This window comes from Panthera uncia (genome assembly GCF_023721935.1).
Source record: "Panthera uncia isolate 11264 chromosome A3 unlocalized genomic scaffold, Puncia_PCG_1.0 HiC_scaffold_11, whole genome shotgun sequence".
NCBI lineage: Eukaryota > Metazoa > Chordata > Mammalia > Carnivora > Felidae > Panthera > Panthera uncia.
Window position 1 is genome coordinate 37751721 of NW_026057578.1, and position 24875 is coordinate 37776595.

General features: G+C 38.3%; 1 protein-coding gene across 1 annotated transcript in view; it reads left to right on the forward strand.

Moving 5' to 3' along the window:
- SPTLC3 (serine palmitoyltransferase long chain base subunit 3) overlaps positions 1-24875 on the forward strand; it is a 131076-nt gene that overhangs the window by 21147 nt on the left and 85054 nt on the right. Inside the window, exons 2-4 of the mRNA XM_049651143.1 lie at positions 8678-8863; positions 21421-21575; positions 22212-22360. Coding sequence (XP_049507100.1) covers positions 8678-8863; positions 21421-21575; positions 22212-22360 — 490 coding nt within the window. The remainder of the gene's footprint in view (positions 1-8677; positions 8864-21420; positions 21576-22211; positions 22361-24875) is intronic.

Here is a 24875-nt window from a genome sequence, read left to right on the forward strand (position 1 = left end):
GCAAGTAGGGAAAAGAGTAAGAACTGAAGAAATCACAGGAAAGTGGCCTCATGAGAAAAGATTTGGAGGGGATAAAAATCAAGCTGTGAATGAAAGTTTAATGTTGCTGAAGCAAATCAGAGAACTTGAGGCAGGTCATTTCTCTGCTAAGACACTTAGCTTCATGCTAGAAACCACCACTTCCCAGAGAGAGTTTTTGTCATGGCTTAGGTAGATTTGCATGAAAGGCAAAAAATTACATTTGATATATGTGCTGCATTTCCTAAAGTTAAATGGTTTTTCACTTCATTATTTTGATATCATTCAATAAGCTGATTCAATCAGCGAGTTTTAGTCAGCACCTACCATGGGAAGCTGTGTGCTAGCAATAGGGAAGAACATTGAAGGATGAGGAAGATGGCTCTTATATTCTAACTTTTATAGACTATCAATACCTAAGAGACACAGAGGTATGTAGCCTTTCCAAAACCCTTTTTGTTAATGGCCATCTCTAGGGAGCACTTTGGAAATACTGCTATAAATGGACTTTATAGCTAAGTTACCTAAGCCGGTGAAAATTTGAAGAGTCAGGATGGAATAAGGAGACCATCCAGGGGGTGATTGCAGTGGTCCAGGAGAAAGGTTGATGAGCATCTCCCCTGATGCTTTCAGTTCTATATTGGGGATCTTTCTCTCTATCCATTCTTACTGCCCTTATCCTTTCTGCATTCATCTTTCAGGCCCTTGGCCAACTGTGTTCTCATTCATGAAGCCTCTCCTACCTCTTCCAGCCAGGGTTAGATACATCTTTCTCTCAGTTCCCACAGTACCCTGAACATCTCCCTGTGTTAACATCTGTCAGCCTGTAGTCTATCTGTGGGCACATCCGGTCTCCTGGCAGAGTATTTGGTAACACGGGCACTTAATAAGGCTTGGTTTAGTGTTGAAATAGGAGAAAACAACAATAACAAAATCTTTTAGGTAGACTGGATGCTTGATGAGTTTTAAGACTGTATAAAAATAATTTTAACCTAAGTTGTCATATGTTAGTGTATCTCAGTGGTCTGAATAATTTTTGTTGATTGAGCAACTCAGTTTCTTTAACTCTAGCCACCCTCCTGGAATACCCTAGATAAGAGGTTTCCACTTGGCTCTATCATGTAGAACATCTTAATCTAGGGGTTGCCAGTAGTTAATGATTAATTATACCTGGTGTCTTAAAAATCAGAAATAAAATTATTAGTAAGGTGCTTACTCCCAAATTGAACATGACTATCTACATATAGAATCAAATGGCATACTCTAAGCAGAAGTGTCTCACTTATTTGTAATGAGATGTTAGGACATAGACTAAACTGGGACATATGAGTTTTATAAAGCATCTCTAAACATTTAATCTACCAAACACATAATATAAGGCTGTGGTTAATGTACTCATTTCTTGATATACCCAAACAACTTTCAGGTATAAAGCACTTTCCAAACAAGGTAGAATTGTGTACTCTCATCATTTCTGTATCATTCTGCTTTCATGAGCTTTGGGGCTATATCATTCATATAATTGACATTCCAAAGTATTTTGGAAATAAATACTTGGAGTATTTGGAGAAATAAATGGCAACTTTGGAATTAATAAGACACTCAAATATTTTAGAGTAAAAGTAAAAGGATTCTACTGAAGAAGGAACTGCTTTAAATTTTACTACCTTAGGGATGAGAATTTTTTTTTAAAAAAGAATATATATATATATATATATGTATATATATATATGTATATATATATATATATATACACACACACACATACGTACACACACACACACACACACACACACACACACACTAGCAGTAAGCAAATATTTCTTCATCTGCTGTATGTCCTTAAGACCATTTCCAGGTACTTTAAATGGTTGCATTTTTATAATTTTTATGAGTTATGCTTGTTTTACTGCTAAAACAGATTATGGAAGCTCTTCACAGCACCACTGTGGAAATAGTCTCGCCTTCCATAAATTTTTAACCATTTCCCACATTTGAGTACAACATCATCTCTAGAATTATCTCTTATTCCATATCATTCACAGTGGTTCTGTTTCTCTGCTCAAAACTTAGCTATTACAATGTAGGTAGACACTCATTCCTAAAAATGCAGTATCCTTGGAAGTTTGTGTTCTACCCAGGAGACCTCGCAGGACTATCTACCCAACTCTCATAATGTGGGAAATTCTGCATACATCCTGTTTCAAAAAAGAAGATGGCCCTCTTCTTTATCTCCGGTGCTAGAAGTTCCCTTCAGCATTTTGCCATCCCAGACTGTCTTATTCCCAAACTTCCTACCCTCCTACTGACCAAAACCTGACAGCTCCTTCATTCTCATCTTGGTTTTTCTTTCCATGGACCAACACAGCAGTATAATGGAATGTGCCAAATTCCATGGACTGCCTCAGTCTGAAAACAAAAGCTCGCTTCTGAGTAGGTGCTTAATCTACAGAATTAACTTGATTCCAGATTTGTTCATCCCTTTTTATCCCACTCTAAGGACCTAGAGCAAAACAAAAGCCTGCAGCGTGTTTTTTTTTTTTTTCTTTCTTTCCAAAATTCTGAGGAGGTTGCATAGGGGATGCTACTGAGACCCTCAGTGTCATTCTGGTCAAGATAGTCACATGTGCTCTTCTGCCCATCCCCCTCAGGGGCCCTGTTCTGAGAATTATACTATCTCTTCCCTTTATCTCCAGTTATCCTTAATCTATTGGGTAATTTCTTAAATTCCTAAATATTCTGTTTCTTTATTCCCAAAGAAGTAGCTCCCCTTACTATTAGTACCCAATGCCACCACTTCCTGTCTGTCCCACCCCTTCACCAGCACACCACATATGCAATGGTCTTCCTCAGCTCCAGTGTCCCAACTCCCCTCTTCTCCTTCCCTTGAACCTCCCACATTTGCTGTCTCCTGGAAGATTCTCCTCCGCCCAGTTCTCCCTGTGTAGAAGTACTGGCCAGGGCTCTATGCATATTCTTTCCCTTTTTTCCTAAATGTTTTAGTCTAACAGTTTCATCTCTCTTCTCTATTCAGATTTCATGAAAATCGTTAACATTTCATGAGTACTTACTCTGCGGCAGGTACTTTGCATATATTATCTCATTTAATTTTCAAAACAACTTCATTAGCTCCATTGTACACTTGGGGAATTTGAGGACAAGAGAAATTAAGGAACTTGAACAAGGTCATCCAGTCAGCAAATGAAAGTACCAGGATTTGAACCCTGGCAGTCTCATGGCTGTCCAAGGGCTGTCCACCATTAAGCTCTTCAAGACTGGGCTCAAATTCCACCTCTTTCAGGAAGCCATCCCTGATTCCCCCTGTATGATATGGTCCCTCCATTTGTGGCATCTTTATGACATTTACTTTTTGTTTTATGTTGTGGTCATTTTTGTTCACTCCCCTTCCCGTCCTCACCCCACCTCCCACATACACCATAACATTAACAATTCTGGGAGAAAGTGACTGTATTTATTGAGTTCATATTCCCTCTGATGTTAACCTAGAACTGTCTACAATAGGCAGCCAACAAAAGACCTGCTACTTTGAATGGAAGACTAGTCATCTGTAAAAGTGGATCCTCCCAGCATGCCCCAACACCCTGTTTATTTCCAGATGTGACAGGAATTCAGGGTGAACAAACCTCAGGGTGTCACAATGTCCCAAATGAGCAGGTGCTCTGGGCCAGGTGGCTCAGGATCTATTTCTTTTCAAGGCTATGAAGGAAAAGTTAGAACAGAGAAGTAAAGCACATTACAGATTACCATGCTGTGTCAGTATTTGGCCAGAAAATTTATTAAGCAATATTTTAATGCTTCATTTACTTTGAAAAGACAAAATCTCATATTTCAGAATAACTATCCAACCCCAGATTGAGAAATCTTTCCCAAGAGCTATGATGGACTTCAATTTTAAATAAAGGGATATAGTAAATGAGTTGCTTTCCATCTGTTTAGACCTATATATTTCCATGTAACTTTGTTCTCCATCAAGATATCTCATTTTCTCCCTGCCAAATAAAATTACATTAAATTAAATTAAAATAAATAAATCAAGTTATATGAGAGAAAATAAAGTTGATATTGGTTGGAGCTGATGGGCATTGCTGAAAATTTCTTCTTTATGTTATAACTTTCTTCCAGAACAAGTCACAGGGGCAAAATAATAGTTACACAAGCTCAGGCTGTGCACCCAACTGAGAGTGTTATTTGCATCTAGGTAGACTGTTGTGTGCACTGCAGGTTTGCATCAGAGCCAATGTAAGCAGAAAGTTCCCATGGATTTCAGGGAAAATGTGTTGCTTGATTTGGCCACATGTGGAGCTCATAAATGGATATAGGGCCAGGAAAGTAAAAAGGGAGAATCTTCTGCTGATCTTCACAGGATGGCCTGGAAGTTTATCTCTTTACATGGGGTTACATAATTTAGCCATCTTTGAAATCAACCAAAGTGGTTAATTTGTGAGCAGACTAAATCAGTTTTCTGGAAGTCACCTGTATTTGGCCCCTTTTACTCACCCTTCTTTCCCTATGGTCCCCAATTTTGTCTCAGACCTACTGTTCTTCTCTCTTTATAATTAGTCCTTTATCACATTCACCTTCAATCATGGCTTAAATTGTACCTCATAGTAGTTGACTCTGTCTCAGCCAGGGCCTCTCTCTTTCCCTGCATCTCTAACTGCCCGTCAAACAGTCCCACTTCTGAGAACCATAACCACCTCCAACTCAGCATTGTCTTCCCCCATAAGCAGCACCCCTTTCTAATTCCCTCTGTCTTCTTATCAACAATACCATAATGCTCCTTGCAGATACTTTTCATTTTCCTCTTCCTCGACCTTGTACCAACAAGTCACAGAAGTTTATCAACTCCTCCTCATGAGGATCTCAGTCCCTTTTTCTGGACTCTGACAAATCCAGGAAGAAAGGAAGCTAATTGTGTGTCCCAATGATGTGGAAGGAACGAGGAGATGGTTCCTAACTGAGTCAGGAGGTCATTTGAAACGCAGGAGACAGATGCAGTCCAAAGGTCAAACACAGAATAGAGCCAGGGAAAGGAGCCAAAGACTGGCACTACAGTAGTAAGATCAGCTATGCACCAGACCTACAGGACTGCTGTGAGGACATAGTGAGAAGGAGGTCAAGAAATCAGGAGCCAGGGACCTGGTCTGTTTTGTTCATCTTTGTATCCCCAGAACATAGCATATAGTCAGCTCACAGTTGGCACCCATTGAATACTCTATAATCCCAAATATAGGACATTGATTATAACCTCTCATTCAAGACCTCATATTAAGCAATGCTATCTCACTGTCATTATTTGAGACCACCAGGTAATGTTTGGGGAAGACATGTGAGACAAGAGCAACATCCATCCATGTTAGTTTTGGGTATCTAGAAAAGTAACCTGATATAATGGATAAATAAGGAGGCAAGGAATAATATCTCATGGAGTTTTGATGTAACAATTTAAGTGTTCAATGTCATTATAAAAAGATTTTTTAAATTGCTTTAAAAACAAGTTATGTGGAGATAAATATTCATCTACAGATACATTTATTATTATGATTATTATTATTATTACTATTTGAGAGAGAGAGAGAGAGAGCACACATGAGTGGGGGAGAGGAGCAGACAGAGAGAGAGAGAGAATCTCAAGCAGGTTCCATGCTCAGCACAGAACCTGACATGGGGCCCAGTCCCACAACCTGAGCCGAAATCAAGAGTCGAATGCTCAACCAACTGAGCTACCCAGGGGCCCCTACAGGTAGATTTTTTTGATTGTCATATATTTTGTGGCTTGGGATAAAACTTCCAGTGACTAAGTCACATAGAGATCCTATAATATTGCAGCTCAAGCAACATAGAGGAAAGGAAGGTGACATGTTCTAGAAAACTGTGTTGATGGAATCAAACAGTGCTGGTAGTAACAACAGAGATTATGAGAGTAGCAAAAAGAATGTTTCCAATTAACATGATGTCATATAATGCATCATTTAAATATATATGTGTAAATTAGATTAATGCATTAAATATTAGTAGGCATTAGACAGTTTCCTGTAAGTCACTAAAAGTTATATATTCCAAGTAGTTAAATCAGTCCTCATTGAGAAATGCAGAATCTGTGCATTGCATTATATTTGTTGAATGAAAGAATGAATGAATGTATAAATATTTATTAAAGACTAAAATTTAATTAAACATTATCCTTAGGAATAATTTACTCACTAATCCATTGAGCCAATATTGATTATGCTACTATATGCAAATCAACTAAGCAGGAATGAGAATGGTTTGGTACTAAAAGTGACTTTCCACTGGAATGTTGACACCTAATATAAAGAAATACTTCCTATAACTTTCTGTTATAAAAAATTTCAAACACACACACAAGTTAAAAAATAACAAACATTCATATAACCTCTACCTAACTCAATAGTTATTAACATTTTCCCCAAATTGCTTCATATGTATTTAATTTGGAAAGAAATTACAGGTGTCATAACATTTCATTCCCCTAATACTTCAGCATACACTATAAAGTTTAAAACATTTCCCCACATAACTATAACACTACTGTCACTCCTAAAAAAATTAACAATAACTCCTTAATAAGATACATACCCAGGCCACATTTGGACTTACACAGTTGTTCAAATTATGTATTTTTAAGCAGGCTTTTACAACAACAAGAAAATAGGATCCAATGAAAGAACACACACAGCATTGGGTTGTGTCTCTTAAAGTCCCCTCCACCACAGACCCTTTTTTTCCCCTTTTTTCTTCTTTTCTCCAGCTTTTTGAGGTATAATTGACAAATAGAAACTGTATATACAATGTTATTTGATACATGTAGACACTGTGAAATTATTACCACAGTCAAGCTAATTAATATATCCATCACCTCACCTAGTTACCATTTTTTGTGTGTGGTGAAACACTTTAGATACACTGATCAAATTTCAAATATACTATACAGTATTAACTGTGGTAACCATGCTGCACATTAGATCCCAGAACTTATCCACCTCGTAACTGAAGATTTGTGTACTTTGGCCAACATCTCACCCTTTCCCCTACTTCCTGCCCCTTGCAACCACCATTCTACTCTCTGCCTCTGTGAGTTCAGATCTTTTAGATTCCACATATAAATGAGATTGTGCGGTATTTGTCTTTCTATGTCTGGCTTATTTCATTTAGCATGATGTCATCCAGGTTTATCTATATTGTTGCAAATGACAGGATTTCCTCCTTTCTGTGGCTAAATAGTATTCCACAGTGCTCTATATTCTTTATCCATTCATCTATCTACAGACACTTAGATTGTTTCTGTGTCTTGGTTCTCATGAATAATGATGGAATGGACTTGGAGGTGCAGATACCTCTTCAAGACACTGATTTCATTTCCTATGGATATATACCCAGAAGTGGGATTGCTGGATCATGTGATAGTTCTATTTTTAAAATTTTTTTGAGGAACCTCCATATGGGTTGCATGTTTTCATATTGGTTGTACCAATTTACATTCCCACCAACAGTGTACAAGTGTTGCCTTTTCTCCACATCCTCACAAACGATTGTTATCTTTTATCTTTTTGAGAGTACCCAGACCCTAATAGGTGTGAGGTGTTGTCTCACTGTAGTCTTCATTTGCGTCCCCCTGATTAGTGATGTTAAGCACTTTTCATATACTTGTTGGCCATTTGTATATCTTCTTTGGGAAAATGTCTATTCAGGTCCTTTGCTCATTTCTTTTAAGTTTATTTATTTGGAAAGACAGAGAGCAGCATGAGTGGGGGAATGGCAGAGAGAGAGGGAGAAAGAGAATCCTAAGCAGTCTCCATGCTGTCAGCACACGGAGCCCCACACAGACCTCGATCTCATGAACCGCGAGACCATGACCTGAGCTGAAATCAAGAGTCGGATGCTTAACCGACTGAGCCACCTGGGCACCCCTCCTTTGGCACCCCATTTTTAAACATGGTTTATAAGAATTTTTTAGTTGTATGAGTTCCTTATCTATTTTGGATATAACCCCTTATCATATATATGGTTTGCAAATTTTTTTCTCCCATTCCATCGGTTGCCTTTTCATTTTGTTGATAATTTCCTTTGCTGTGCACATTGTGGATTATCTTATTGTTTCCTCATGAAGTCATTTACCACATTCCCTTATCCTGATCCTGATATTTCTTGTGAAATTAATATTAGATATAAACATTTGACTAAACTCAGGTTAAATGTATCATTAGAGTATTGAGTATTACATTATGATAAGAGCACAGATGCTCTTGTTCCAACATTGGTGATGTAATTTGATCACCTGGTCAAGGTAGTAACCTCAGATTTGTGATTAGGGGGTAACCTACGGGGTGATACTTTGGCATCTTGCAAAAACCATATTCCTCATTAACTTTCCACCTAATGGATTTAGCATCTGTTGAGAATTTTTGCCTGAATCAATTATTTTATTAGGGGGTTGTAAAATAAAATGTAACTTTCTGATTACCCTCTTTAATGATCAATTCCACTTTTCTCTAAGCACTTTTTATGATCTTAAACATGTCCTTTGAAATTTAAAAGTTTGAAAGTCCAAAATTTTAAGTATTATATTTTATTGCAATAGAAGAGAACTAACCTTCTATTTTCTTTTGTGTTTTAGCAAAATGGGAAACCACATTTTTACGATAAGCCAATTGTTGAATCCTTTGAGGAAGCACCTCTTCATGTTATGGTTTTCACTTACTTGGGATATGGACTTGGAACCCTATTTGGCTATTTCAGAGACTTTCTGAGGAACTGTGGAATAGAAAAGTGCAATGCAGCCGTAGAACGAGAAGAACAAAAAGTATGTATGTGTACGTGCTTGGATCTTTGTCAATGCATATTCTTCTATTAAATGTTCTCAGAAGTGGTGATACGTGTACAGATCTTAAAAAGAGTGATGCTCTCAGAAACCATTTGGGTAAATTCTATTCATCTCCACCCAATAAACCCCATACCCTATGTGTTGGATTTGTTTTTTTTTTTTTAAGTATTTTATTGAGCAACTAACTACTATTCACCAGATATTGAACTAAGGGTTTTCTCAGACATTATTGTATTTAATTTTTATAACAATCCCATGAGATAGGTATTATAAGACAATTTTTTTAAGTTTATTTATTTTTGAAGGAGAGAGAAGCAGAGTGTGAGTGGGGGAGGGGCAGACAGAGAGGGAGACACAGAATCTGAAGCAGGGTCCAGGTTCTGAGCTGTCAGCACAGAGCCCCACACAGGGCTTGAACTCATAGACTGGGAGATCATGACCTGAGCTGAAGTCAGATGCTTAACCGACTGAGCCACACAGGTGCTCCTAAAATACCATTTTAAAGAAATGAAAAAATCAAAATATAAGAGCAAAGGCATTTGGATAGGACTGTATGCTGGTCTTCTCGTTGCAAGATGAGTATTATTTATGTTTTGTTCTAGAATAGAAAAGTGTGCCTGAGTGAAATATGAAACTGTAATTTCATTATAGTCAAAGTTTGTCAACTTTAATACCATTTGACATTTTGGATTGGATAATTCTTTGGTGGGAGAGGCTGCCTTGTGCATCGTAGGATTTTTAAAAGCATCCCTGGCCTCTATTCATATCAGTGAATTAGCATTCTACCACACACTTTTTTTTTAATATGAAATTTATTGTCAAATTGGTTTCCATACAACACCCAGTGCTCCAACCACACACTTTGACAATCCAACATGCATGCAAACATTGCCAAATGCTTCGTGAAGTGCAAAAACACCCCAATTTAGAACCCAATCTAGATACTTTTGATAGTTAGCCCACAAAAGTCTACAGAGCTATCAGGACAACATGGAAAATATTCAGTTATCTGCAAAGAGCCTGAATCTTCCTAACATGTTTTCTAAATCGGTTCAAATGATTTATGATGCCCTGAATTCCTTTTTTCTAAAAATTGCTTTGAAATACTATGATGATTATGGGCATAGATCATTCCACATGATGGAGACTTAAACACAGCCAAGTAAAGAACATAGGGAAAGAAACCATGGTGTGAAAGAGGTAAGAGAAAGCATTGTACATTCAAGAAACTGAGGAATTCCAATGACTGGACTATTGTAAGTGACAGTGGGAGTATGTGGGGAGAAAGATTGTTTGAGAGGCAAGTAGAGACCACACTATAATGGGTTTCTATAAGCCAAAGATATTTATTATAAGAACAATGGGTAGGCATTGAAAGAATTCAGGCAGAGGAATGCAGATTTACAGATTAGAAAGACCATGCTCACTGGCCTATGAAGAAGGGATTGCAGGAGGACAGCACAGACCAAAAAAACCAGTTAAGAGGCTGATGCAGAAATCCAGCTTAAAAACAAATAAACAAATAAAAAAACAAACAAAAAAGCTAGATGAGACTTTGGGGTAAGACCAGGGTAGTAGTTATAATAGGAGTGGTAGTAAGAGATAAGACCAAGAGATGTTAAAGAAGATGGAGTCAGGGATGATTGGCTTGACCTGGGGAATTAGGGAAATGGACAAATCAAAGACCACACCTAGGTTTATGCCTTAGACAGCTGGGCAGAAAGAAGGCTGTGGAATTCATTGAAATGGGGAATAGAGAAGAAAGATCCAATTGGAGGGGAAAGGGGCCTTTTTTTTTTTTTTTTTTTTTTTTTTTTTGAGAGGTTGAGAATTGGCAGATAGATATAAAGGTCTAGACCCTCAGCGAAAAGTCCCATATGGATATTGTGGATACTGTGGGATCTTTAGAATATCTTGAGCACATCAACATCAAAGCCATAGAAGTAGATGAAATCTCCCAAGGAAGGTCTATGGAGAAAAAAGAGGAAGGAAGAGAAGAGAATGAAGAACTTTAGAGAATTTAGTAGATGTAAGAGATAAAATTCCAATTCAAGACTAGAAGCAAAGTGACAATTTCAAAAACCTTATAATATTTTAGGAAAGAGATATTTGTGCTTAAACTGGGGAAGAGGTAGCTGGAATGAAGAAAAGGGAATTATAGAAATATTTAGGAAGTAGAATCAACAAGTCTTGGCGGCTGCAAGTATAGAAAATAAGATATAGGGAAGAAACTAGGGTAATCTCAAATTTCTACTTTGGTCAGAAACGAGAATAGTAGTGGTACACCCATCACAATGGAAAGGTTTTATGTTGGCAAAAAGATGTCCACAGATACGGTTTTGAGGATGTACAGGTTCTTAAGTGGCAAAGAATATAGAAACAGTAAAATCTAGTAGGAGCTGATGATGAAATGGGAGACTGAAATGAGAAAGCAGATTCCACTTGGCCATTCTCCCAAGGATCCCCACAGCCCCTCCCTGACACCAGCTGTCTGTTCTAGAAGCTCTTATCACCAATCTGCCTGCTCCCTAGGTGTAGGTAACTGGTGCACAATAAATTAGCACATTTCAGAATATTTACTAGGACAGAGAGTGAGTCAAATGTAAATTTCTCAGGTGTGGCATCCCTTGGCAGGCTTAGGCTTCAGCTCTGCCATCTATTTTCTGACCTGTGCCAATATTTTTGTTCTATCAACCCATCAGGGCTAGTCAGTTTGGTTTTTCTAAAGAATTTCTTACATTTCAAGCAGAACATATTTTTATATATATGCAAACTGGTTCTCGGGGAAGCAGACTCTGAGATGGAGAGTTGAGGGCAGAATGGTTTTTATGGAGTGATCTTGGAAGTAACACGTGTACACCTGCAAGGGAGCAAGATACAGGAGCAAGATAAGGCAGGTGAATTGTGATGCAGTCCCAGACAAGGCCTCAGTGGATCCCACAGGGAGCCCTGGAGATGAGAGGGTGCTTCCTCACTGAGGGAAGGGTGTGGAGTCTCCAAGGAAGATAGATGGGAGCTAACCACCATAGAAGGATGTGATCCTGAGCCAGGCAGCTTCCTTCAGCAAGCTGCCAGCCTCCAACACTCCTGGCATTGGGGGAAGGGGTGCCTGGTCCTGAACAATGGGATACACTGAGCACAAGCAGCCTGTATTGCAGCACCAGTCACTATGGCTTCAAGAACTGCTCCAACCTCCTCCCAGGAGGGAGACAGTGCATCACATAAATCAGTGCCTTGCATTTCTTTACAAAATAAATGATTTCCCATCTGTTTGACCTCTGTGAGGTAGAGAGCATCAGCCAATTGACTCATCTTGGTGGATATACCTTTCACATGGCACACTTTTTATTATGTGTTCCTTCCTTTTGAGCCCCTTTAGACATTTATAGCCTTCCAGAGTAACAATGGCTGCAGTAGCTATATTCTTTTTGATGGGACTTGGTCACTAAAAACCCTAACTTCAGGCTGACCTTTATCCTTTTAATATTTCCCCCAGCCCTGTACTTCTGACAGTACTCTTGCTTTATGTTAATAAGCTACCTGAGGCACATCTTAAAGTCTCTTGCTGGAAACAGGCTGTTTTCCAGTGACTCCTGGTTCTTCTAGCAGACATGAGCAATATATTCCATTCTGGCCACTGAGAGTGCAGAATAAGTTGTCCCATAAGAACAACCAACCAAGAACAAAATGACACTAAGGAAAAGTGTATCCATGAGGTGGTGGTAGAGAATAGTAATTATGTTTTCCAGAAAGATCATAAGCAGCTGTCTGATTACTGATTACACTCTTTTACTCCATGTGAGTTCTTTTTTTTTAAATGTTTATTTATTTTGAGAGAGAGAGCAGAGAGGGGCAGAGAGAGAGAGAGAGGGAGAGAGAGAGTCCCAAGCAGGCTCCACACTGTGAGCACAGAGCCCGATGTGGGGCTCGATCACCATGAATTGTGAGATCATGACCTGAGCTAAAATCGAGAGTCAGACACTTAAGGGGACTGAGCCACCCAGGTGCCCCTCTATGTGCATTCTTTTTATTTGTTTTATCTTTAATAAAAGTTGTAAAAATTTAAGGTGTACAACATGATATTTTGATTAAAATATACATAACAAAATGATTGCCACAGTCAAACTAATTGACATGTTCATCCCCTCATTTCTTTCTTTTTTTAATCAAATACAAGAATTCATTAATTCAATTTTCCTATCTTCTCTCTCACTGGGATGACTCCTCTCAGACCAAACCATCCTTTCAACTAAAGTGATGCCCCAAATTAGAATCTTTTTGTGTTCTTCTTCTTTTTGATTTCTAGCTCTAACACTCCAAAACGTGAGGCTCTGATAATTCCCTTATCTAGATCACTTCATTACTGATTCGCTTAATACAAAATAAGTGAAAAGAATACAAAAATAAAAATCTTCCTCCAGAAGAGCACTAAAAAAGATCATAGGCCCAAGGCACCTGCACTTCTGACAGACTCCACTAACGATCAGAATACAGTGGCAAGGAAAAGGACAATACAGACAGGTACAAGGTTTAAATATTCTTGCATAAGTTCTCCTTTTAACTCTTAATTTTGGGGACACATTGACTTTTTTAAACCAAAGACCACTTCAGCAGTGAATTACAATTTATTAAAGACCTCTGGATAAATCACTTTCTCAATGATGCAACAACTTAACTTTGCAAAATCTAGAAGAGGATGTCAGCAAATAAACCCAAATGAATGTCAAGCAACATCAGAGACTTGAAAAACCTCAAGCACAGCCCCATTTCTCAATCCTTATGTTTCGATAACTGGTTCAGCAAGACCCACTCCATATGGCACTAGCCTGTTGTAAAACATTTCAGTGCAATTTCATGTTCACACTGGATCCAGAGAGTCCCCAGTGCCCCTACAAGTAAATCCCAGACATTTCTGGCCCATCCCCAGAGATTTTTACTCCCACATGAAACAGAGTGTTCAGCAAGTTGTAACTGTAAAGAATTTTAAGACGAATCTCCAAATGTTCGCATAAATTAAAAATTTCCCTTTTGCGTCCTGATAGGATAGCAGGATTCCCCCAGAGAGACTTCCTTCTGAATAATTTGAAGGATGGGTTCCATTAAGGTTACTGAGTATGAGTTTTGTCCAAAGCACACACACAGATGGCCCAAGCTCTGGTCTTCCTGTTTGGACCTGGGTGAGTCCAAACTCAGAGAGCTTTCATTGGGGTTTCCCTGGGAACATAACATATTAACCAGCAGCTTGTGAGATGGTAATATTAGACCAGTGGTTCTTGGCCTAGGATGCACATTGGAATCACCTGAGAAGTTTTAAAAGCCTCTAATACCTGGGCTTTGCCTGCAAATATTCTGATTGAATTGGCCTGTGGTGCACCCTTAGTGGGGTTCATAAAAGCTTCCCACATGATTCCCAGGTATAGCCAAAGTTAGAAACCAGTGTTTTAGAACAATGCTTCTCAGACTTTCCTGGGCATACAAATGGTCACTCCCTCACTTCCTTGATTTAAATATTGCTAAGAAATCAATAGCTTTAAATGCAGCAGAAATTGCTGGCCAGTGAAACCCCCAATATCCCCAAATAGGCTTGGTTCCAAATACCTTCTGACTGCTTCTAAAAAGCAAATGCGCCCTGCAAGGGATGAATATTTTCCACAATTTCTCCTAGCAGGGAAGCATGTACCATAGGTTGTAACAGCTCCAAAATGATAGTTCTAGAAATATTTTGTGAAATAAGACCATCAGTAAAATCAGATCACAGCCCCCATACAGTGAATACTCAGGTCAACATTTATCCAAACAAATACATATATATATACTTATGTGTACACACACACACACACACACACACACATTACACACACAACGTAATATCATTTAAATGTTAGTTAAATCATTTGTTTAGTTCTTTTACAATATAGGCCTCTCTGCTTCCCTTTGCAAGAAGGAATCTACAAATAGTAGGCAGGCAGAGTTAATTGATTTTGATAAGGTAGAGCTTTGCTATCTATACCAATTAATACTAAGCCAATGTGTCACATGGGTGAATTATGACAAGCCCTAATGAAGAGTCTCCTCTCAAACTTGTGTCTTTTTTTCCTTGCCTTTTTACCATGGAAATAATGAGCAAAAGCAATCTCTTTTTGCATTCTTCCTGTCTTTTTCATGCATGTAATTACACACAAAGGTTCATTTGCACTTACTCTGTCCTTTCGTAAATGGGATAAATGGGATCATATCATACACATTGTTGTGTGACTTACTTTTTCTCACCTAACTCTTATCTGGAGATCTTTACATGCCAGTACAAGGTTACCTCATTCCTTTTAATACTTGCATGATGGTATTGCATAATGTGGATATATGATTATATTCCTTTTTTATTATTTTATTATTTCAAACAATTCTTCGATGAATAGCATATGTATTTATTCAAGGATAATTCCTAGAGGTGGCTTTCTGGGTTCAAGGAATGTACACTTTAACTTCTGAGAGATTGGCAAATTGCCTTTCAACAAGCTTGCCTAGCTAGACTCCAGTCAGCAGTACCTAGGAGTGCTTGTCTCTTCACCAGAGCTTGACACGTTGATGTTATCAACATATTTTTTCTTTTGCCATTCTCATAGGTTAACATTTTTTGTTCTTGTCTTGATTTGCATTTTCCTGATTAACAGTGAGACTAAGCTTGTTTTCACATGATTATTAGTGCTTTAGACGTATTCCTCTAGAATTGCCTATTCATATCCCTTGCTCTTAATTTCATTAAATTGTTTTTTCTCACTGATCTCTCTTTCTATATATCCTTATATCAATAATTTGCCTATTAAATGATTTTAGGTATTTTTCTAATTCTGTTTCTTGGCTTCTAATGTTTTCTATGTTATATGCAGCCATTTCATTGTTTTAAGTCCTATGTATCTAACATTTCCTTTTCTTTGTTGTTAGTTTTGTTCTTTGGGAAGGGAGAGTTAATCATGTTTAGGAAGACATTTTTTTACTCTTAAAGTTAAAACAAATTTTCCTACAATGTCATTTAGTACTTTTATGATTTGTGGTTTTTATTCATTAACCCATAAATTCACTTGGAATTGATTTCTATGTATTGTGTGAGGTAGAACATTCTTTTTAAAGATTTTTAAATTGTCTCAATATAATTAATTGCATTTTTTTACCCACTGATTTGAATTATTGATCCATTTGTCTATTTTTTCATGTAAATTTGTAAGTTTTTAGGTAATTCTTACAGATTTTTTCTCTGTGTATACTTTAGAATTAGCTTTTCAGGCATCGAATTAAAAAAAAATAACTTGCCATTTTGATTGGTAATATTAAATCTATAGGTATAGGTGAACTTTGGAAAATTTGACACCTGAATAGTAGTCTTCCCATTAATAAACATGATACGACTCTCTATTTATTTAGATATTTATTATGTTCTTTAATAAAATTTTATAATGTTCTTTATTCTAAGGTCTTAGATTTCCTCTTATGATCATTATTTGGGTACAAGTTTTCGATGGTGGTATTATTTGAATACTATCTTTTTTCTCTACCCCATATTTTTTAAATGTTTATTTATTTATTTTGGGAGAGAACATGAGCAGGGAAGGGATAAAGAGAGAGAGAGAGAGAGAGAGAGAGAATCCCAAGCAGTTTCCACACTTAGTGTGGAGCCTGACCTAGGGCTTGATCCTGCAAGATTATGGCGAGATCGTGACATGAGCTGATATCAAGAGTCAGATGCTTAACTGACTGAAGCCACCAAGGAGCCCTTCTGAATCCCATATTCTAATTAGTTATTGATGGCATATGGGAAAGCTGTTGATATTTTAATATTTTAATTTCAACTGCTACCACCTTAATGAATATCTCTCCTTAGCTCCACAGCTTCTCAGTTAGTTGTATTGGAATTTCTAGTAACTTTACATATGCGCCATGAAAAACTGTATACTGTCTTTCAAGTCTATTAGAACAAATGGGCTAATTATGTTATTTGAATCCTCTAGACTTACTTCTTTTTTTGTATACTCAAGCTTATAATTTCTGAGAAATGAGTATTAATGTTTTCCACTGTGTGTATGGATTTGTCAGTTTTTCTTTTTCTTATGTATTTCAGTGTAACTGTCAGATATATAATCCTGGCTCTCACAGTTCTTGGTGTATTTGTTCCCTAGATTTGCTTTTCCTTGTACTCTGCTCTGTCCAATATTAGTATTTATACATCTGCCTTTTCTTCAGTAGCCATCTCATTATTTCAGTCTTCATCGTTTTCAGAAAATGTAGGTCTCTTATAAGCAGCATATAGTTTTATTTTAAAACACATGTGAAAACTTCTGTGTTTAAAAAAATAATAATATAAGCTATGAGCAATTACTTTCTTGAACCATAGGAAATTGCTGTTTTTGTAGGTGAAAAAGACATTGGCAACTCCTTGTGGTTAAACCTAATACTTTAATTACTCATGTGTTTAAACTTATTCCTGCCATCTCTATATTTAACATTTACATTTTCTGGGTTTTTTTTATTTTAAATACTTTTCCTTTCATACCTTTGATACATTTGACTGAATTTTCTTTGTTGTACATTTTTTTCTTCTCATCACTGTTAGGGAGTTGTATATAGTATTTCTCCCTACCAGTTTTTAATGGTTCTCTTTGAATTTTTAACACATATATTTAGAATTTAGATAGTTATTCACTAACTAGAGTCTTCCGCCTACCAGGTGAAGAATTTAATAATGTTTCTTTCTCCCACATACCCATTTTCCAAGTTATCATTTATTTGTTAATTTTTAGGTTCTGTTTCTCTATACTGCATATACAAAACTACTTGGGCTAAACTATATTCCATCACTTTCTTACTACTTTTCCTGGCATCATTTGGCTTCCTTCTTAGTTATTTCATTGTTTGTTTTGTTGAGGTACATGCTCAATTATTACAGAAAATGTTTTTGGGAATTAAACTCATGACTCCTTGCATATTTTCTGACTTTCCATTGATTCGTCTATAAAAGTTGGATAGAAATATGTATAACACTTGGAAAATTATAAAGTATCCTACTAGCTTAAAGGTGGAAAAAGAAAGATTGCCATATTGCAGTAGAAACAAAAGACATTTTTGTGCCTGCATTTTTGGATTTTGCTCAACCCTCCTACACTCCACACCCCCAAAACAATTGTGGCCCAAATTTCACTCTCACATCTAGCCATTTGTGTCAGGAGGAAAAATAAAGGTAGTGAGTAGGCCAAGTGACAAGTTGAATCTACAGATGGATAAAGATATCTTGCAATGCTCCTGTTTTTGCAATATCTAGTCCAGTTTCATTTTCTGGTAGAGCGAAAATGCTGTGGGAGGCTTACCTGAGATTAGAGGACATTGACCTTAGGAAGGTGTTGACTGCTCCTGAAGAAACCTCACTGGTACTCAAAGGAATGGGGTGGGGTGAAAATACACCCATGCAGAGGCAGGAAGCCTCACAGGTACAGAGAAAGAACAGGACAAAGCTGCAAAAGAAGGCAATTCTTCCCTGAACCAGACCTTGAATTCTAAGTAGTTCCCTCCCAGGGACACATAGACTGCCGAGCTTGTGTTTCAGATCTGGGTTAGCACTCACACTACTCACAACGAAATGGCTCTACATGGTTAAAAAACTGGCCCATCCCTTTGGCAGAAAAGTTTCAAGTACTTAATTTATAAAAAAATCCTACTGAATGTGAAGATGATTCCTACTAGATAAAAAGTCTTCTCTGATCCCACAGAATAAGTTAGAATCCCTGTATGTTGCCCTCAGAGCATTTATCTCAATAGAAAGCTGCCTGCCTATTTCCTCATAGGTGGAAAATCTGGATCTCCGAGCCAGGAGTCAGAAAGTTTGGACAACATGGAGTGTTTTCCCACCTTCCCTCAAGGGGCTATGATGGCATACATCTATGAGGCATCAATGATGAAAAGCCCTAGGTTGTTTCCTCAAGTTAATGCCAAGTTGCTTATGATGAGTGGACATTCCTCCATGGTCTGGCAATCTGTTGGCTCTAGCTTTCCATTTTGTGTGTTATGGTTTTTGTTACCACTGATGTTTTGGAGGGAAGCTTGGCCAAGTGGGGCAGATGCCAGCCTGAAGTCACTCTGAAGTGACTCCTGAGAAAGTGACTGAAGCCAGAGGCTGGCCAGAATTCAAGTCACTCACCTTGCTGGGTCTGTTTTCCTCCCATGTCTAACGGGTATTTGAACTCTATGATTTCCGTGTCCCCTCTGCCCTGGTATCATGTGGTTCTACATGTGGTTCTATCATCTTGTGGTTCTACATTGAAATTGTGTTTTAATATTGTAGACATAGGGGTATGTGGGTGGCTCAGTTGGTTGAGAGTCTGACTCTAGATTTCAGCTCAGGTCATGACCCCAGGGTCATGGAATTGAGCCCTATATCAGACTCTGCACTGAGCATGGAGCCTGCTTGGATTTTCCTCTCTCTCCTTCTGCCCCTCTCCCCCACTTGCACTCTTTCTCTCTCAAAAAAAAATATATATATATTAAAAAAATATTGTAGACATAATATTTGGGTTTTTTCCTACCTAAAACCAAGTGTTTTCCTGAACCAGCTGTTTATTTTATTTTGACTAAGATTTCTCGAAAAAAATCTAAAACTATAATTCCATCCAGAGTCCAAAAATAGTACTTACAGACCTACATCTCTCTTTTCTCATGATAGTATGAATTTATATGATGTCATTTCAAATAAGAAATAAAAGCTACAAAGAGGAGGACACAAATAACATTTGTGGGATATGGAGTAATCCATTTAGGGATATGGAGTAATCCATATCCATAAATCAGTAAACAGTTTGGAAAAAAAAAAGAGGAAATCATTTGGAAAAGATTTTCCTGAAATTGCATAATCTCCTTTTCTCTCAAAAATATGTTAATTTCCCTGTTAGACCATAAAAGGGTATAATTATTATAACCTCTATCAGGATACTTAGCTACTTGAGGACAAATGCATTTGGTATGAGATTTTCAACTTACAAATGTAACCAGTAGAGTTGCCTTTTCATCCTCCAAATTTACATGCAACAGATAGTCCCCCAGTATGTGGTTATAAACATTCTTTCTTATAGATAATCACAATTTCCCCCCAGCAATGATGCCATTGCCACTGAAAACCTAATGATGTCACAAAAAAGACTGTGGCTTGGATGCAACCATCAGCCATCAAAACCTGCAGATTCTATATATTTTCCTCTGGAATGGACCAGATCAGGAGATGAGTAGACCAAACCAGTAGCACAAGAAAGTCTTCCACAAAGCCTTACCCCTGGTCCCCCTTGTTCCCTCAGGATATCAGCTCTATTCCATTAAGGGAAGGAGAGTGAAGAACTCAAAGAGAATGGGAGAATAACAAAACTCCTCCCAGTTATTCAGCGCTTCCCCATTGCCTCCAGGATAATGTGTGAGTTCTTCATCTAGACACTTGAGTTCCCACTTTCTGTGCCCAACGGGATATTGCAGCCTTAACATAGCACAGGGAAGAGTAAGCAGATGGGATCGGGAAGGTAACGGGGAGCAGACCCCTCAGGACCTTGGCTTTGACTCTGAATGAGGTGGGAGCCATTATAGGTTCTGATCAGCATGACAAGTTCTGTCTCGTTTTATTTTTCCTCATTTTTCTCAAATACACACTACATTTCCAGCACAGATCCATTCATCCTGAGTGCCCTTTCCTAGCATCCCTGCCCAAGCAATCTCACTCCACCTTCAGTGCCCAGCTCCAAGACCTCTCCTACATAAAGCTACCTTCATTCCTCCAGCAAGATGTGACTCTGTCTTGATCTAATCTTACAAATGCCCGAAGTACTTGGCTTAGACCAAAGTTTGTATTTTCTGCTTTGTACTATTAGGAGTTAGATGACCAAAAGTTAGATATGTCTTGCTTTAAGCTCAGCCAGATTGCAAACCCCTCATGCATGGATAACCTTTTGTACAATAAAACAGTGCTATTACTTCGACTGTGGGAGAAGCCAGGTGCCCTCACACGCTTGTCAACCAGGTTTCTAGGCCCTCGGCTATATGACAGCCAGCCAACTGCCAAGAGTTGTGCCGATAGGTCCAAGATCAAGTTCATCCACATTTCTGAAAACATGAGTGGGATATTCATGTTCAAAAAAGTTAAGACTGAATTATCCTCTGACTGCTTTTTTCCAGCTAAACTCCTTTGACATAAACATCTATTGTTACTTTTCAGATGGAATCCTGCAGGGTTCCTTGTCTCCACCACTCATTTTGGGACTTGTATTGCACTGTCACCCTTGCTACCTTTATGTGTCACATTTTTTTTTTACTTCTTCCCACTCAAATGTAAGCTCTTTGGGAATAGAGGCCTCACAGAGTTATTTGTGGACCCACCTGTCTGTCCCGTTACTGATAGGCCGTTGCTCAAAAACTATTTGCAGATGGAGGATTTGCATGGCTCTTCCAGCCTTCCAATGCAAATAAAGTACAAAAAGCAGGAGACCAAAGGTAAACTTCTGCCTCTGTTACAACAGGATTTTGTGCCGCTTTATCAAAACTTTGAGAACTTTTACACACGGAACCTGTACATGAGAATCAGAGACAACTGGAACCGGCCCATCTGCAGCGCCCCATCGGCTCTGTTCGACGTGATGGAGAGGGTGTCAGATGACTACAACTGGACATTTCGGTAAGACAGCCTTCTGGAGGGGCTTAGTTGAAGGAATTACTTTCCAGGAAATCCTGGCGGGGCCCCAGATTACAGATCTGATAAAAGCCAAATCATGGAAGCCACTGGTCTTCCATCATGGAGCCCTTTGCAAGCCCTCATAATGCCATTGAGGCAGTCATGGTAATTCAGTTGCCAAGGTTGCTGTTTTATATTACAATTAAAGTAAAGCCTGTGTCAGAAGGTGCAGGACACACAGAACCAGCCAGGAAGAGCCTCTTCAGCTTTATTGACAGATTATACCCCACCCCTACTTCTTGCTGAAGGAGACAGTGATGACCACGGCTCTTTCTCACTTAGAAAGTTCTTGCCGGAATGTAAACAAGAGCACAGGTGTCACAGAAGCAAGTGCTCAAGGAAAATCAGGGCCGAGTAATATTCCATGACTTGGGATACCTTTTTCCAATGCTTTGCCCAGCTTCAATATGGGGTTACTGTCCTCGAAGGGTGGACCCCTTTGTGTCGACAGCAGTGCATGTCAGAAAGGAAAAAGAAAATATATGATTTGGCCCAGACCCAAGATCTCCTTGTAAAAGTCTTTTATGGAACACTAGATGATGTTAAATGAGAATGCCCTTTGTGCTCTTCTCTCTGCAGGTTTACTGGAAGAATCATTAAAGATGTGATCAACATGGGCTCATATAACTTCCTCGGCCTGGCTGCCAGTTATGATGAATCTATGAAGACAGTAAAGGATGTTTTAGAGCAATATGGCTTAGGTGTGGCCAGCACCAGACATGAAATGGGTATGTATGTTCACTGTTTTGAAAGTTTGTCCAGTTGGGTCTCAGATTCCTTGTGGTAACTTCTTGAACTTGAATCATACCTAGATTGTGTACCTCAAAAAGCTGTTATAAAATGCAAAAAGAAAAAAGTATCTGAAGGCCTTTTTGGAAATTTCAAGCATTATGCTCTTGCCAGACAATTTATTAATTATAGGTTTTAATTCTCCAGAATAAATAAAAATGGATCTTTCCTGACCACATTATCTAAAATAACACTATGGTGCCCCTTCCATCTGGTCCTTTTCTGGGTCTTTTCTCCCACTTTTATTTTTTTTTAAACAGCTTTAGTGAAGTATAATTGATACTTTTTAAAACTATACTCATTTAATGTATACAATTTGATGGGTTTGGATACATAGATACCCTGAAACCATCACCACAACCAAGGTAATAAACATATCCATCACCTCAGAAAGTTTTTTGTGTCCCCACTTCTTATGGTAAGAACATTTAGCATGAGATCCACACTTTCAATAAATTTCTACAGAGCACTATGCAGTATTGTTAATTACAGGCACTATGTTGTACAGCAGATCTCTAGAACTTATTCTTCTTTCATGACTAAAGTTGTATATCCGTTGAACAACTTTTCATTTAGATTTTGCTCTTCCTTCCACTTTTCTTAATGATGTCCATCACTGATCTTGCTTTTGTATTTGGATATTGCCCATCGCTGCTGCTAAAACATAAGCTTTATAAAGGGAGGGATTGAATTGGCCAAGTTGTCTGCCTATTTGTTTCTCTCTTAGCTGAAACATTTTTTCTCTTATTCAAAGGAGTGAAATCTGTGAGAAGGAAACTTGTGGCCCTTTCCACCTCAGGGGGAAAAAGCGATGCAGGCTTGCCCCTCTAGAGTGTCTTGCCATATTTCTGACACATTGTTTTCTTCTATATCATCTCATTTATTCTTCACAAAAGTTCTCTGCTCTAGGAGGTGGCACGGGTGATGTTATTTCATCTTCTAGAGGAGGAAACAGGATCATAGTGACTGAATAATGTGCCCCTAGTGGCTTATTGACTATACTACCTCCCAGTCCAGCTCAGCTTCTATAGCAGCAGTTTCCCATCCAGAATAATGTATGCAAGGTTCCCCAGGTCAGTTTCAGGCCAGCCTAAGAATCCAAGGTAAATCTACTAAAAAGGGATTTACCATTAATGGAAAATGAGCCATGTGCCCCTCTTAGATAACCAGTTGACAGAAGGGCATTAAAAACATGTAATTATTCAGACCCATGCAACAAAGAACAATTCAAGTTGAACAAAGTAACCTTTTAATCTATCCATTCAATAAATATTTAGCTAAAGATCCAGAGTTTATAAGTGTTTGCCCAGATGTTTTAAGAAAGGCATCTTATTTATCTTCATTTGAGGCAAGAGGCATAAGGAGAGTATAGAGGAAGTTTCTACGTCAATCACTTAGCAGAACTGGGTTGCCCATCTGGCGGGGGTAGGCAGAGACTGGAAGAATACCCCCAATCCTAAGAGGCATGGAGTCAGTAAGCTTTGGGGATGTTTCCTCTGGTGCTAGTGACACCCAGCACTGGGACTGTTAAAGAACCAGACAGAAAACACATTTGAGACAGAACACTTTCCAATCACAGCCAGCAGAAGCTAACAGGAGGCAGCCTGACAAGGGCAATGGTTTGTGTCCTGTAGGGGGCCAGATACGGAATAGGAGTCCCTGCTTCTGCAGAGTCACCGAGCCCAGAGAAGCCAGTCAGAGATGAAGATCCCAGTTTGGACTGCCTGCAGCCTAAGTTTTTTCTCTCTTTGCTCAGCCTTCGGAATCACTGGGCTTTTACTTGCTTCACTTAGTCTCCAGCTTGAGCTCTGGAAAGAAGATTTTAACAATTTTCAAGGAAACAGTGAGAGAGCAAAATAGAAGCGACCCACACTAATTTTAGGCAAAAGGAAGAACTGATAACGAGGGTGGATATGAGCAGTCAAAAAATAAATAAATAAACAGGGTACCTTTGAAAGTATTCTGCAACATAAACAGTAACCTTAGCATAACACACAAGAATGTAGTAGTGTAATGTTGAATACCATTTATTTCAAGAAATGCAAATAACTTTTCAACAACATAGGCTATCTAGTCTTAAGAGAATGGTCAACAGTACCAGTGGATTATCAATGAAAATTTGGGACCAAAGAGGCTTACCAATTTAGTAACCAAAAATACTTCTTAAGGAACCCAAAGTAAAAGTTTAGGAACATTTAATCACTTAAGAGTACTTCCCCAGAGCTTTTAAAAATAGTTTCCAGTGTTCAAGTGGGAAAGCACACAGAATCATATTACAAAATAGAAAACTACACAAAAACGAAATCAAGAGGAAGTATTTGAAGCATTGTGGAAGGATAGAAGACCACACATGGCATTTTGGCCAAAAATATGTTAAGAAGACCGTATTTGCCCAATGAAAGCAAACGACTGAGATTTGGCCAAAAACCCAAACTCAACTATGTGCTGTAATAA